Here is a 16,623-nt window from a genome sequence, read left to right on the forward strand (position 1 = left end):
GTAGATTCAATGATCTTGCATATTGTAAGGAAACAAGTAAGACATCGAACAATGTAGAATCGAGAATACTTATTAAAATAATCAAAATCTGTGCATCGGGGTATACAATGCATTTCATTTTTGAACTAATTCTCAGAGGAAAAGAACTGCTTTTTATACGCCAGTAAATATGGTAGTAGAAAAGATTAGCATACACAAACACAGAGAAAAATTTGATAAGCACTTTTATTGTAGTTCCATCAGCCTGCGGGGGTAAAAGAAAGAAAAGAGGGGGGAGGGGTAGAATAAAAGAAAGAATAAGAGAAATATAGAGAAATTTAAGGAGTTTACGATTCACATCAGAACCATGATAGCCATCCTGATGTTTTGTCATATTGTGATATATATTGCTAAGTTTCGATAGAATGAATAAATAAATGAAACAACTTATTTTTATATTAATAATCACACTCAAAATTTTTATTGATGTACAGAACAACAAATAATTTTCAGCCCTTTTTATTTTTCACAGTTGTTACATGTCATCTGTTGTTATATTACAGCTAGCTTTGTTAACAGCAATGGATGAAACATAAAAACACTCATTTTATTGTTAATTAGAGACGTTTAAATGTAATGGAGCAAGGCATACTCACAGTTCCAACCCAACGATTAAATTATATATTTATATTTATATATATAAACAGTAACTTCAGTCAGAAAAAATATACAGTCTATAAGAAACCAACTATAATACTCACACACCATCTATACCGTCGAAATCTAAACAGGAAACTATTCTCTACGAACAGAGTTCACTCCAAATGCAACCTTGAAGAAAGATTTCCCTTTTAAAGGCAACTAACAAAGGTACATTTTGGTATCCAGATATTTTTCGTAGTACAAAAACAATTATTTTCAGTGCAAAGCCCTCTGGATATTAAAAAAAAAAATGTACTAGTGTTAGAAACCTTAAACGAATACTGGTAACTATATAAATAAAAGCATACCCCTTTGTCTTATGCCTTGCGTCCATTACGAAGTAGCGTCAGTTATTTAAGTATTTTATGTTTCGAAAAAAAATTATTTCATATCTAGACTTGTCATTTTTTGTTACATGATAACAGTTATTCTAGTTATTTTCCCTTTTCTTTCTTTTTTTTTAAAAAAAAGTTCTGAAACTTTATTATTTAAATTAAAAAAAAAAGTAGCTGCCCAAATCAGGTGGCCATTTTTAAGTACACAAAAACACATACATATATAAAATAAGTAATACGATCACTTCAATTGTTATATGGCCTTGTAGTTAGGACTGATAATTCAAAGGGAGTGTGTCGTAGCCTGCAACACCCTCTATTGTCAGAAAAAAGAGGAAAAAAAGAACAAGCAATATTGATTTATCTTCAATCCTTATTATCATTTTTTTCGTTTTAAATACAAAATAAAATGCCAAGTGGAATGGTGAGGTTTTTAATGATTGATTTATAATGAATTGTTATTTTAATTAATTAAAAATGTAGATGAAAATAATGAAACAAAGTACATCACCCACCATCACAACACTTGGCACTATTAAATTGTGTGAATATATATATATAATTATTTATTTATTTGTTTGTATATTTATATATGACAAGGCATATCTTTCCCATACACAATTCTCATGCACACAGTTCCTCTTTCTCGCTCTATATTACATAATCAAAAGAGAATTCCATGTCCTCCAATGGCTGAAGTATTAATACATATAATATATATTTATATACTCAACAAGAGAGACAATATTTTAAGCATGCGCGCTAAAAGGAGTCTTTCGGTACTCTAGGAAGAATCACAAAGAGGAAGTAACATATGTGGTGTTTTTTCGATGTATTCTAGGAACATTAAATAATCATGTATTCATAGATACCTATATATATATATTTAAAAAAAAAAAAACAGCTTATGCTTTGGCCACACCACAGGTCAAGATGGAAGAACATCAGCTAAATTAATCACAGGTTAAGCCACCACCTCGCTTCATTATATATAAAAAAAAAATATTTCCCCATTTAGCAAAATATCAACAATGAACAGCCATTGGAGGAGACAGCAACAATTGAAAATCCATCCAAGAGGGTTTGAACGTCACCGGCATATTATTATCTACAACTACATCCATCAGTATAATTTATGTATTGCTCCTGGATGTTTTTTCGAACACCACACTTTACAAACACACCATTTTTTAAAAAAATTAATCCCCGAGCTAAAAAAAAGTAGCTTCTTCACTCAGAGATGAAGTCTATTTTTTCTTTCTTAAAAAATAGAGAACTTAACAGCACTACAACAACATCACTCAGGTCATGTTTGGTATTTGTTCTCATAAAGAATGAGGTCCCTTCGATTTGACTTTTTATCAACTCATTTTGGTGTTGAAACCAAGCACAAATATGATCACATGTGCTATTTTTTCTCTCTTTTTTTAAAAGTCATAAATTAAAAAAATAATAAAGAGTTTCTGAATCAGGGAATGACAACCCTATTCGGATTCCCTCCTTCATGATAGATAATCAGGTGAGGGTTCTGCCAGGGGTTCTGGCGTCGTAAACAATGGGTTGGGGAATTCTGGTGGATGGGGCAAAGGCCCTGAGGCTTTTGGTTGTCTTCTGTAGGCCATTAACCAACACGACACTGCAACTGCTACAGCTACCAATGCCAATAACGCTGTGATGATAAGCGCAATGATAAATCCAATCATTGAAACACAAATATCTTCTGCGCCAGCTGTCGTTGTTGGGGCTGAAATTGAAAGAAAACATATCATATCGACTTATTCTTATAAAATTTTTAACAAATAAAACTCATTTTACTATTTTAATGAATCAATAAAATATTTTTAGACTTCTGATATTAGATATTTATAGAAAAAAAAAAAAACTGAAATACACGAAACAAAAATGCATCAAAAGCCTATGCTTAATCTTATTAGATTGAGGACAAAATTCACATAGTGAACAAGGAACTCAAACTATGTCCAGGCAAAATTTCAGATAAACAAAAGACTATAAATGGAGTCGTTAAAATATATATATATTTATACAAAAGTATCCTTACTTTGAAAAATATTCGGGGACATAATTTTTATGTGATGTAATAAGTTTATACGTTAATATATATTGCAAAAAATTAATAAGTAAAACAAAAAGATAAAAAAAAATATGCAAATTTTAAGCATCCTAGACACGAAGAATTTAAAATTTGTTAAATAAACCTTCAGATAAAGGCAAAAAACTAATTTAAGTGTAATTATTCATCATATTTCTCAGAAATGCTCTTCCTATAAAGTCTGTATCGTGAGATAGAATATGTATATGGTTTACATAAACAAAACCAACTCTTTACTCGAAAAGCAAGATCTAAAGTTAACTTTATTCAAGGGAAAAGCAGATAGTCTTTCTTTTGCCTCTTTTTAACAATGGAAGAAGCTAACTTTGTCATGGAGGGAATATTAGATCTATTGACAGTCCGTAGGTGGCCTTTAATTATCTTTTTTTTTTTTTTTTTTTTTCAGATTTTACTACTAGTAAGAATAATTTCTAACTCCACCACAGTTATTTCCTATTAAGTTCTGTGACTAATAAGTTGATTACAAAACGATTGTAATAAAATTATACCAAGTATAAAGATAAATACAAACTAAGAAAAATAGATAGTACTAATTAAATTATAATTCAAATACAATAAAGATTTATTTCATTTCCAACAAGCATTTAACCGATAATGTAAGAAAACAATGTTTACAGCATTTAAGTTTGTTTTATTTCAATTTAGAAATATAAATTTGATTTGATTATTTTATTCTTACATAATTGACATTTAAAATCAATTGAGCTTCCGTAACTTTTCCAGTATTGTTTTCTGTAGCCTCACTACCATTGTAATAACTATATCTTAATGAGATTTTGAGAAATGTAAACATTTTTTCAACGGAATAAGTACTGATCAAAATTACTGAATAATCAGTATTTTTTTTTTTTTCGTTCTTCATGTCAACATTTTGATACCATACTGAAAATACATCTACTGATATCCTCGTAAAGAGCCTATCCGGTTTGACATAAGGACCAGACTGAGTCACGTGATCAGTTCAAAAGTCACGTTGCATACTAAACCGAGTCTGGAGATTCCAAATCCAGATGTGAGATATTTCAAGCACATAATCTTCGCGTGAAACGCCATAGATAATTCGAAGAATGCATATACTTTATCATTATTATTGATTTTACTCAAACAACTTGACTTTTGACAATGTTCTATCCTTATTTACCTTACATGGTATACATCGTTTTTAAGCTCCTCTTTATGTCTTTGCAATAAGCTTTCAATTAGCCATCTCCTTGATATGTGAATGACTTCATTTTTTAAATTGATTTTCCATTGACTTTAATGTTCATGAATCGTGATTGTTTACTATGTTCCATCCATTTTAAAACAATTTCTTTTCTGAATGTAGAATATCTCATATATTTAAGGTGAATTTCAGCATCATCTTCTTTTGGTTTTTGAGATAAGTGGATGATTTTTTAAAATTAATTTTCCATTGACATTACTACTTATGTTTCGTGCTTTTTTGACTATGTTCCATCCATTTTAGGACAACTTGCTTTTAGAACATAAAATCTACATATTCTCTTCTACATTTGAGCTGAATTTCAGTCATCTCCTTTCTGTTTTTGATATAAGTGTAGGAATTAATTGTTTTTTATTGATGTTCTACTGACACTAATGTTAATGTTTCGTGCTTTTTGGCTATGCTCCATCCAATTTAAGATAATTTTCTTTATGAATATAGAATCTAGGTAGCCTCTTCTACATTTGAGCTGAATTTCAGCCCTCTCTCTCAAAGTCTATTCACATCATTGCAACCGGATGGACCCTTTGTGAATTGAGATCAAGAGTAATACTTATTTATGCCTTATAATGGCTAAATATTTACCTGAACTCATAAATTACCTTTAGAGATACATTCACGATTTCGTGCATAATATTTATACTCAGATGCGATGCTACGTTAAAGAAGTTTTATTGATGTTACTTACCTTCGGTTGGATCAACAAATCTCTCTTCCCGCCTTTCTATTGTGAGAATGGCATTGGATTGAATTGTGATTTCCTCCCGAAGTTGGCCTTCATAGATAGATTCTTGTACGTTTACATCTGTATTATTGACTCTGTCGGCTGCTCTCTTTCTTCTTCCGAATGCATTGGCACCCCGACAATTAACCTTGAAGTGAGCAAAGGAAGAATTATATAACTACATTGCATGAACATATTTAAATAATCAGCAAAAATAATGTTTCGTCAGAGTTTCAAATAATAATCATTGTTTCCAACAACAAATGAAAATGAAACAATACAAGACAAGACCAATTCGAATAGAATCTTTCAGGGAAGAAAGAGATTTTTGAATTTTATTCTTCATACTGAAGAACTTACTTTCAAAACATTTTTAGTCCTATACATCTACTTTCATCATGCCCTTGTACAAATTATTTTATTTTGTTATTTAATAGTGACCAGAATAATGAAAGGAAAATAAATTCTTATCGATCTAAATAATTCGAAAACCAAAAATTGTGTAATATAATGTTTAAAATTGTGTAGTACAATATTAAAAAAAGGTAATTTCTTGATTTGTAATAGAACTTATCAATTGAATAAGAGACGTTTCGAAAATAGTCTTCAATTATCAATTAGACAAATTAACTATTTCCAGGTCAGTTTTATGGAAAATTATCTTTTATAAGATAGATCATATTAAAAGAACGTTTTCTTTTCTTTACAAGATTAAATTAAGCGGGGGTAAATATTGATACAAATGGAGCTAATATTGTTATATGAGTTTTTCTAGTATACTACACGTCAGCGTTCAGGCAGAAGTTACAAACTCCAAAAACATTTGAATGAAATTAGATAGTTCTTCCAGTACGATAATAATACACAAAGTAAAACATACGACGTTCTAACATTGTCAAGCTAGATGTAGCAGGTGAAATTGTGATGCTAAGCGTGGTTATCCCTAGCATAACAATGCCATCTGCTACATCTAGCCTCATAATACGTATCAGAACGTATATTTCACCTTGTGTATCGTTATCGTACAGCAAGAAGTATCTAACTCCATTTGTATGTTTTTGGAGTTAGTGACTTATGCCTGAACGCCTACGATTATTTTTTTAGTAAAAAAATATAGAATACTAATCTTTTGATTTAGAAAAAAGTTCACAAAGAACATTGCGAGAACCGCTAATTTATTCGAATTCGTAGAGACACCCTACACTTTCTATTTCTTAAAATTTTATTAAGGTGTCAATTAATTTTAATTTACAATACATTCTTATGTAGTTCTTCTTCTTCTTCTTCTTCTTCTTCTTATAATAATAATAATAATAAAAATAAAAATAAAAATAATAATAATAATAATAATAATAATAATAATAATAATAATAACAACAACAACAATATTTTATCTTTACAATAAATATTTAAATAGGTCTCACTGACAAAGTCGATAATTACTGAAGATTCCTGCAACTAAGAACGAAATGTTTTTGCAAAACAATTAAACTATCATAACTAACTTCCATCGTTCCAACTCATAAAGTACTTACTGGTTGACATTTTCCAAAGCAGACACGAATATTGCATTGGAATCTAATGTTGTCACTGCTCGGGAATTTGAAGGCATTAAAGCTTGCTAGTAGGGCTTGGCTATCTGGATCATATTCCCATTCGCCAAATATATTCGGATCTGTTGCACATCCATCCGCATCTGTTACAATGTACTCATTTTCTACGCTGTCTTCCATCGTTTTGGCAATACAGCTACGAGCGAATCCTCCATAAATGTCTGTTAAAATAAAGAAAAGTAATATGAGTTTGTAAATTTAATTTGAATATTTCACGAAATAGTTTTGTATTTTAAAAATGTGAGACATTTTAGAATAGAATTTAAAGTAAAGAAATAGAATTTTAGAAAGTAAAGCAAGCTAAAAATTAATTGGACACTTTTCCTGCTTTAACTTTGTATACAAACAAATTTTAGTACTGACATGTTTTGAAATATTGAATAATAGCGATGCAATACGTTAGATATTTAATTTCCATTTGTTATTTAATTATAGTAAAAATTTTATGTAATTCTATTGCTTCGCTTTGCATATCAAATGAATCCATTGCTTATCCATTGCTTATATTAACTAAATATAACAAACATCAGAAAGACGAAAACACCTAATTCTAAGTAAGGACTTAAATTGGATCATATCAATAACAAAACAAAAACTACTAATATTGTAAGGTTCCACGTGTTTTCACACCATGCTGGATGTAACCAAGTGTTTCTACACAACGTGCTTGAAGTAAACACTCTTCAGATGACAGCCACAAAGAAAACGTCATTCCCCATTGCCAATATTCGGCAAGTGACGCAGAGGCAAGCTGTCAGCAACATTTCTGTATAAAAAGAAAACTGGACACCACAGTAAACATCAATCTCGCCCGGTTGATCAAACCATCAGCTCTCTAAGAAGCCTGATCATTGAAAGATACCCATCCTATACGCTCTAAGACACCTGGTCACTGAGTTTCTTTTTTAACTCTATAAGGCGCTCGGTCATTAAGAGGCACCTAATCATCAAATTCTCGAAGACGCACGGTCATTGAGAATTCCAACTCCCCCTCTCTAAGACGCCCGATTATTGAGACACATCTATCCAATGCGCCCTAAGAAGCACGGTCATTGAACTCCTTTAAACTTCACTAACAAACCTCCAAATAATTAGAGGAACTTGTACTTATTTGTAATAGTTTGTATTCAAGAGAAACTCCCGTGTACCATCTTTTAGCTGCACACTAAAACACAGAAAACTTTACAATTAACATTATTTATACGCTAATTTCTTTGAAAAATGTCTACATGTTTAAAATATATTTACTGTTGTTGTTTGTTTATTAAAGTTTATCATCCCTTTTCAACAACAGGGCTATATGAAGTATGGAGCTACAGATGAAGGTGGAATCCGAAACATTGTAATGTGCTCGATATTTTTTCATCCAGAATCTAAAACGGAATTCCGTGCTACTAAACCAACAGGGAGAGCCAATATTTACTTGTTTTTTTAAATAGTTATTTTAATATATTAAATTTATCTTTTTTTTTAAAAAAAAAAACTTAGTTTAATATATAATAACCAACCAATCATAATTTGAGATCTTATTGATTATGTAAACATACATTATGGTGTGATACTTGTAGATAGTCAACAATATATTAGTAGTTCTGTTACTTTCAATGGTAACAAAATATCTTTTATCTTGAAAAAAAATCCATGTGATTGTGTCTACTTACTGGCAGGTTGGACGTCAACTCGAAGCAATAAGTTATCACCAATTTCTGCCTGATTGATTTCTTGTCCAGTGTGAGTGACAATTTTCATGATACATGTAGGTGGAGGACCTGTGTTGGCAATTGTTCCTGCTGTGGTCAACATTGAGACGTTGAAGCCCAGAGTCACATTCTTTTCACCGGTATTGTACACACATTTGATATGATAAGCTTGAGCCTTGTAGGTGACTAATTTTGGATGTTTTTGTATGACCAGAATAAAGCTGGCTTGTCCCTGAAAAAAGAAATATGAAACAAACATTAATATTGAAGCAGAATATAATAACACTGACACAATCATGAAACTAAGTACTTAATTGTTTAAATTATAGCTTTTGTTTACAATTTTACAGTCATTAAATTAAGCCAAAGATCAACGTTACCTTTTGATTTACGAAGTGTGATAAAAAAATATGGGGAATAATTTTATTAGATACAAAATAATAAGCTTGCATGGAATTTGATTTAATTTCCTTCAAGGTACTGTCCTTGGCTAGCAATGCACTTACCGCAACGTTGAATCAATAGCTATAAGCATTTCCAGAAGGCTTCTTTTGGAAGGGCGTTCAGTTGCTCTATCGTGACCTTTTCAATGTCAGGAATAGTGTCAAAACGTTTTTCTTCAAGCACGGTTTTAATTTTTGGGAAGAGACAGAAGTCGTATGGTGCTATATCTGGAGAGCAAAGCGAATGTGGACGGATAGGAATATTTTTTTCGGCCAAAAACTCGCGGATCAAAAGCAAGATGTGGCACGGCGCGTTTTCATAGTGAAGAAAGAAGCCATTTGCCCATTTAATCGTTGGTTAAAATTCTTTTCCAGGACCTATGCGAGGTGTTTATTTCTTCGGAAATCTCTCAAATACTCATTCGCCTGTTTGAATAAATCATTTGTGCCACTTTTTGCACGTTTTCATCTGTTTTTGACGTCGAAGGACGTCTCGATCGTTGCTCGTTTTCAACCGACTCCTCGCCACTTTTGAATAGCTCATACTATTTATAAACAGTCTTCAATGCTGCCGATTCATCGCCATACACTGATTTGGACATTTCGTGATTTTTTGGCACTTTTTTTTGCAGCTTAGAAGAAAACTTAATGTTAGCACGTGACAGACACTTTTAACACGTTCTCACTCTTCTGTCTCTGGAAGCCAACTAACATGTCACAACTCGTTTAAACTTGACACTGACTGTACCAAAGATTTAGGCTACCGGGCTTACTAGTAGAAATGAACACAACACCGCTAGATGACATTGTGCAATTACATTCATCGTACTTTTTGATTATATCTTGTATATCTCTTATTTTCAATGCCTGGATCATTGTAACCTACAATCTATTTCATATTGTTAAATGTAAATACTAGTTTAAAAAAATGTAGAGCTTACATATAACCAGGATTTCGGTTTTACTCACTTTTTTTAACAGCGAAATGAAAAAAAAAATATTTTCTTCTATTTTCAACAAAGGAGCTATCTAAGAAATAATAGAGATAATTGAAAATTTAGGATATAATAGTTAAGTTGAGTTGATTTGGAGTTTAACGTCCCGTTCAGCAGAGAGGCTATATCAGACGTGGACCTACTGATTAACGTGGAATCCGAACCACATGAGTTCCCGCCGGGAATCGAACCCGGGTCTCCCACGCCAAAGATACAATATAATAGTAATAATAGTAATACTATAAAGGAAAATAGTTGAAAAAGAAAACGTTACACTATAGAGAAAAACTTCACTTACATTAACATGTATGAGGCCACAATTACCAAACTTCACTTTGAAGACCTCAACTCGTTGTGGGGAATCTTGATTAAGCGTAACAACACTTCTACACTGTTCATCTTTACTGTGACCCTTGACATACAAAACTCCATTGAAGCCTGCTTCTGTGATATGGATCTCAACTTGGACTCCATCTGACAGACAGCTAACAACCATATCTGGCCTTGGGAAGTCAGTTCTGAATGGTGAAGTGAAATCTGAAAACACATTAAATTAATGTTTAATAACATATTTCCCAATTAAATGATTGACTAAAATAGGACTGATTCTTAACTTTTCGTGTATAAACTTAAAATAAAGTATTGTTTTGGAGCAACACTTTTTATAACATTCTTTTCCTATTGGATTTTAAATTTCTTAAAGTTATCCGAATTGTACATGATTATTGCTGTCAACGAGGTAAATTGCATTATATCAAATATGTTTAAGAAATATATCATAATTCCTTATCTGAATCAAACAAAGTATTAAAATAGATAACAGTTTTATTATGTACGTTGATATAATTTTTCTCTTATCATTATTTAACTCAAACCAAGCGCGTTTGAATTGAAAGAAAGTTACGTTAGATTACTTTGGGCATTTATTAACAGAAACTTGCTGACCAAAAATCATTTTAGTAATGTGTTTCCATCTATAATTTTTGAATCATTACAAAGATCTCGCTTCTTATCACTACCAGAAGCTAGGATTCCTCATATCGGAAAAAAAAACACGAATTGACGTGTATTTGTGCAATGAAGCCATAATTACAGCGATTTTTGTATACTGGGATATTTCTAATGAAGCCATAATTACCCGATTGTTGTACATTGATAAATTTACAGGTTTGAATCTCAGCTTTCTACCATAATTACTCTATTCTTGTGTAGTGTTCTTAAGTTTTGTTCCCTTTATTTCAGTACCATAGCTTCCAAATTTTCCGTATAGCACATCCTTATGAACTATAGACAAGAGGAATTGGTTTTCTTTTTGCCCTATTGGCTTAGTTATCCCGCTACACTCAAGACGAAACAAGATACCACCAAAAATACTGTTAGTGATGAAATAACACATAAATCTTAACCTGGGCTGATCTACTAGTATTTCTGGTATATAGAATAGCGTGAATAACTTAAAATTTCTCCTCCTTATTTGTTGGTGATGAATTGCAAGATAGCATAAGTATAGTTCAGGAAATATATTGATTACTGATTTGTAGTCTGTTCCATAACAATAACAATTTTTATTTTTCCTTTCTTATTTTTCTTTCATGCTGATGATGATCTACAGACGATAAAAAGCCACCCAGTGTATTTTGTCTGTAATTTTCAGGGAAGTTAGGTAAACATATTACATTTTGATGCTCGTATTCTGGTGTAACAAGAGCTTGCTAGACAATATTACTTTACATGATATACTGTTATGACGACTCACTTATCTGCTTTTGATTTCAGGCACATTTAGAAAATCGGCATTTATTTTCGCGTTTATAAATGGCTGTAAACGGAAAGCTACTAGGTGACTCGTGATAATGGTTCCCCATGCCAAATTACATTGTCTAGGGCGCTCTTGTTCCACATTTCGATTACTTTTTTTTTTTTTATCTATTTGAAGATATTACATAATACTGTAAAATTAGCGGTATTTTAATTTCAAATTGATTAGGCCTCTTAATATATTGGTATTTGATTAATATATGACTTACTAGATTGGGTTGCACCTAGGGCGTTATATTTCTAGTTTATCTTTTGTAGAGAAATACGTTAAGCGATTCAGTTTGATTATTGTAAGTATTTGTATCGCTCCAAATATGCTGATCTGTAATCTAAGTAATTTACAAGAACTAATACAACAACACAGCATTGCAGATTGCATATTCAGCCTAGTATTGCATAGTTATGCGATAAATTTGGACAAAAATATAACATCATAGTACTGTAGATTGTGCATTCAGCCTAGTATTGCATAGTTGAGCGATAAACTTAATACATAAAAAACTTACTGCACATTTCATATGGATCTCCGCTATAGCCACTGATACACTGACATACAGCCTGGTGGTTAGTAGTATTACAGAAAGCGTTGGTGCCACATCTTTTAACAGCACATGGATCTTGACATGTCTTCGATTCCAGGTTACAGTATCTGTAATCAGGGCAATCATCGTCTGATTCACACTCTGGTCCTGGTGAAACTGGAACTTCAGCTGTTAGATAAAACAAAATAACAATTTTAGATCAAAATTTTGAGAGCAAAAGTGTAAAAGGAATACAGAAATTTTCAAGAGAAGTAAATCAGTTAACAAACCGCTTACATGTTGCATCTTTCTTGCTATCTGTCTTTTAATAATCGATTACGTAAAACAATTATAACGTAAAATTATTACAAAATGCAATAAAAGAAATTTCAATAAAGTTGAAGAATTTGATTCATTATTAAAGATTCATCCCTTATTTGTTGAGTTTAACTTATTGTTCTTAATTTTTAAGATTTTTTAAAATATTTATTTTTGTACTTACAATAAGGGATAAATATCTACAACATGATAACACCAGATATCATCTGCTATATTTGTTAATCGAGAAAATAATTGATTCAATGGTTTTTTTTTTTTTTTTTTTTTTATTCATTTCTTATGAGATTAAATGTAAGCTTCAATGAACTCACCTTTAACGCAATTGCCACTGAAGTCCAAGTAATAGCCGTGTTCTGTTGGACATATGCATTTGCCTCTTTCATCAATGATCATACCTCTCTCTAAAGCACATACACAACGTCCTCTCTCATCTACCTTCAAGCCTGTAAAATAAATTTTAAAAAATAACAATAAAAAATCTTTAGTATACTTTCAATGTAATAAGATATGTATCAATACATAATCAAACCAAAGTTCCTACTTCTAATGGGTTATGATTTTGAGTATTTCAATATATATATGCATGATCTTGAACTGCCAATTTTAAATGAGCAGAGTATAGCGTGAACCTCACATCACTTTTGTCTAATGACACAGAAACAAAAGAAGAGAGTTATTGAAATACAGTCATAATTTAACAAAACAAACAAACAAACGAACAAAAAAAAAAAAAAAAAAACTTTAATGTTTTCACGCAGACACATAATTGAAAATATTTGTCGTCTCTGAAATGAAATAAGTTTCGTTCTGAGAGGAATATAACATTAGCTGTCAAGCGTAATTCTTAACATCCCCGAAAGGTCACAATGCTTTTATTTATTTATTTGTTTTGGTTCTCTAGCGACTGCGTGTTCTATTTTGGATTGTTCAATCTGCTTAGTCACTCTTCTAGAACATGACGAGCGAATAACACATTAATATGTGTTCATTTTTGACAAGAAGACTTGTGCTTCACATATTTTAAATCCTTTCAACCATTTTTTTTTTTTTTTTTTTTTACCTATCCACATTTATACCCTATGTTTTAAATCCACTTCGAAGGCTGAGGATGGAAACAGCGGTTTCTAAAAGCGCTACTCAGAAAGGTACTTTGTTTTTTGCGGTAATACTAGCCTCTTGCTACTTTTCTTTCTAAACATTATCACCGCTCGCAATACAGTGGTACTTATTATTTACTTAATATATTTATTTTAAGACATAATTTGATGAAAATATTTGTATAACTATTTACTGCAATTTTAATTATACTGTACTTATATTGTATTATATTGTTCCTTAACTAGAATTTAAAGTAATTGAATGGTAACTAAGTAAAAAAAAATGGTGGTAAGTAAAATAATTGAGTAGAAGTGAGGGTAATTGAGTAAAATTATTGAGTAGTAAAACAATTGATAGAATTTAAAATAATTGAATGGTAAGTAAAAAAAATGTAAACTTACAAGTTAATGATTTTAACGGGTAATCTTACACGTGCTTTTCAATCGTTAGCACAATTCTACAAAATTAGATTTACATTACATTTGCCGTCAGAAAAGGTCTAGGGCAAAGTATTTGAGAAAGAAAGTATTGTTAAATTGGACTGGATTTGAGTTTAGCGTCCTGTTCATCAGCGAGGCTATATGAGAAATGAACCTTCAGTTTAACGTGGGATTCGAACCATATGAACTCCCGCCAGGAATTGAACCCGGGTCTCCTACTCCCATCCACATAGCCACGAGGGAGCTGAAAATATTTTTGTAAAGAAGAGTTCGCTCATAATTATTCGATTGAACATGCGAAAAGTGTAAGATGACATTCTAAGAGGAGACAACAGCTACATGTGAGTTTTCGTGAGCTACCGATGAAGACAACAACGTTTGTCGAAACAGTGTACCTAGGGCGGCTAACTTTTTTAGGACTGAGAGCTACTTGTCATTTTTAACATCACTGGTGGTCTATTTATCTGTTCACTACTCCGCTAGAGGGAGTCATGAAACAGACAGAATGATAGATACGGACAATATGACACAGACAACCGAAGGCCTGTGACGGCGGTCGACAGGTTGGCCACCTCTGCAGGATAGTACAATTATAGCACAATTTGGACGAGCATTAAGCATTAAACGCGTACAAATCACACCACTTAGAAATAATTAATGAGAGATGAGATTAAACAAGACCCTTCAAACACTTGCAATATTTCTGTTCATCATACATTCTTAAAAAAAAAAAAAAAAAAAAAGTAAAATGGAATAAGATTGTAACTGAAAAACAAATATTAAAGAGGATAATTCTTACAAAGAGATTAGTCAATTACCGTCATTCAAACTATTAAAAATTATCAAATCTATTAAACTATTAAGCTCAATTATCATTGGCTTCTTCTAGGTTTAGTTTATTTTGTACGATAACTTGAGGTTGAATAACTTCAAAAGAAATTAGAAATGAAGAATATAAAACAGAAACATTATGGAAGGTTGAAAAATGTTACCTTTATCAACTGGACAACGTATGCAGTCGTCATTTTCATTAAGTCCATGTCCTGGCGGACAAATGCAATTTCCATTATCATCTCTGACGTAGCCTTTTTCAATTGGACATGATGGTACTGCGATAAATAAGCAAAGCACAAATTATATTAGCAATAATTTAATAATAATAATAATAATATGAATAATAACTTATATTTCATTTTTAGCATTCACTATTCTAATTAAAATGTTATTAGGAACATGACAAATTCTTAAAATATTTATTAAACATTAAAAGTTCTGACTATTGCAAAAACTATTTGTTTAAAATTCTTCACTGAAACACTAATCTACAACAAGAATTGCATTAAAGTGGCAAAATTATATATATGTATATTCTAATGCAAATTCTTTGTATTAGAAAATGTAAGATCTTATAGTTGTTTTGTGTGGAAAATGAGAAGTACTCTCCCATCCCAACTCTTTTGTGGGCCGAAGTAAATAAACTCATACTAATAATTAAGGAACTAAACCGACACATGATAATAAATATTAACTTGAACTAACCTTAGGATACGTCTGTAATTTAATAATTTTAGAAATTTCTAATGGGAACTCCTATTTCCATTGAAAATTTAAATGACAGATGTATACAAGAGTTAGTCCAAGTTATATTATACTAAATGAGCAGATGTTAGCACTGTTTGTATAAAACTAACTGACAATAATAAGTACTTCTTTTATATTAATGTACAGTTACCAGCGCGTAAAAGTGAATAAGAACTTGCTTCTTATAGTTTTCAAACACTTGAATCAATTTGAATATAACTTTCTTGACTTTGAATGAAATTACCTATACATTACCCAAAACTTCTTTCAAATTTGTCAACTTATTCTACATTTACTGGTCAAAGAATATATAGTGATGGAAACGGACTTTTTCTGCCCATTACACATTATCTATAAAGGTAGGACGGTGTACACCTGCTGTCATCTGTCTCCATTTGTAGTGAGCAGGAAACGTTATGAGACATCAAAATTTCTTGTTTCATATGCTTTAAGGAGTTAGCTTATTACATACATTCATATTAAATATACACGGAACTATTTTTTTTTTTTTTTTTAATTTTGAGACAAAAAAATTTAGATTTTAATTTGATATAGTTTGCTCAACCACGACCCTTTTGTGTTACAAAATACATACTCAAATATTTTCTTCAATTTTAAGCGGGTATCCACTTTCTCTGTGGACTCTACAACCTTCCCGTTGCTGCGATTCATACTCTATCTCGTTATATAAACAGCGAGCAGAGACAAATTATTTGTTCACATGAAATAGTTGACATTTCTTTAAATTTTTAAAGAGAGGAAATTGTTAATTCAGATTATATATTTTATGTGGAACTGGAAAATGTGACGCCAAAATGGGCTCTATGCAGAGAGTAAATAGCTCTAAGTCTGAGCATGAGGAGGCAAGATAAAAATAAATAAATAAATAAATAAAAATAAAAATAAAATAAAATAAAATAAAATAAAATAAAAGTTTTGGGTTTTGGGCGCCAAAATTTAGCAATTATGAGATGAAGTA

The 16,623-nt window shown here is 31.2% G+C and overlaps 1 protein-coding gene across 17 annotated transcripts in view; it reads right to left on the reverse strand.

Annotated features, from left to right (window-relative positions):
* Window positions 1-426: 426 nt before the first annotated feature.
* The window catches only part of LOC145694577 (uncharacterized), a 554,274-nt gene continuing 538,077 nt past the window's right edge, over window positions 427-16,623 (reverse strand). For all 17 annotated transcript variants that reach the window (XM_081770921.1, XM_081770922.1, XM_081770930.1 and 14 more), the window contains 8 exons: window positions 15,056-15,172; window positions 12,837-12,968; window positions 12,172-12,375; window positions 10,146-10,384; window positions 8,371-8,641; window positions 6,632-6,870; window positions 5,061-5,244; window positions 427-2,760 (listed from right to left, as the gene is read on the reverse strand). In XM_081770921.1, the coding sequence (XP_081627047.1) occupies window positions 2,519-2,760; window positions 5,061-5,244; window positions 6,632-6,870; window positions 8,371-8,641; window positions 10,146-10,384; window positions 12,172-12,375; window positions 12,837-12,968; window positions 15,056-15,172 (1,628 nt within the window). In that variant the 3' untranslated portion in view covers window positions 427-2,518. The remainder of the gene's footprint in view (window positions 2,761-5,060; window positions 5,245-6,631; window positions 6,871-8,370; window positions 8,642-10,145; window positions 10,385-12,171; window positions 12,376-12,836; window positions 12,969-15,055; window positions 15,173-16,623) is intronic.

This window comes from Thermobia domestica, chromosome 9 (genome assembly GCF_964235325.1).
Source record: "Thermobia domestica chromosome 9, izTheDome1.hap1.1, whole genome shotgun sequence".
Lineage (NCBI taxonomy): Eukaryota > Metazoa > Arthropoda > Insecta > Zygentoma > Lepismatidae > Thermobia > Thermobia domestica.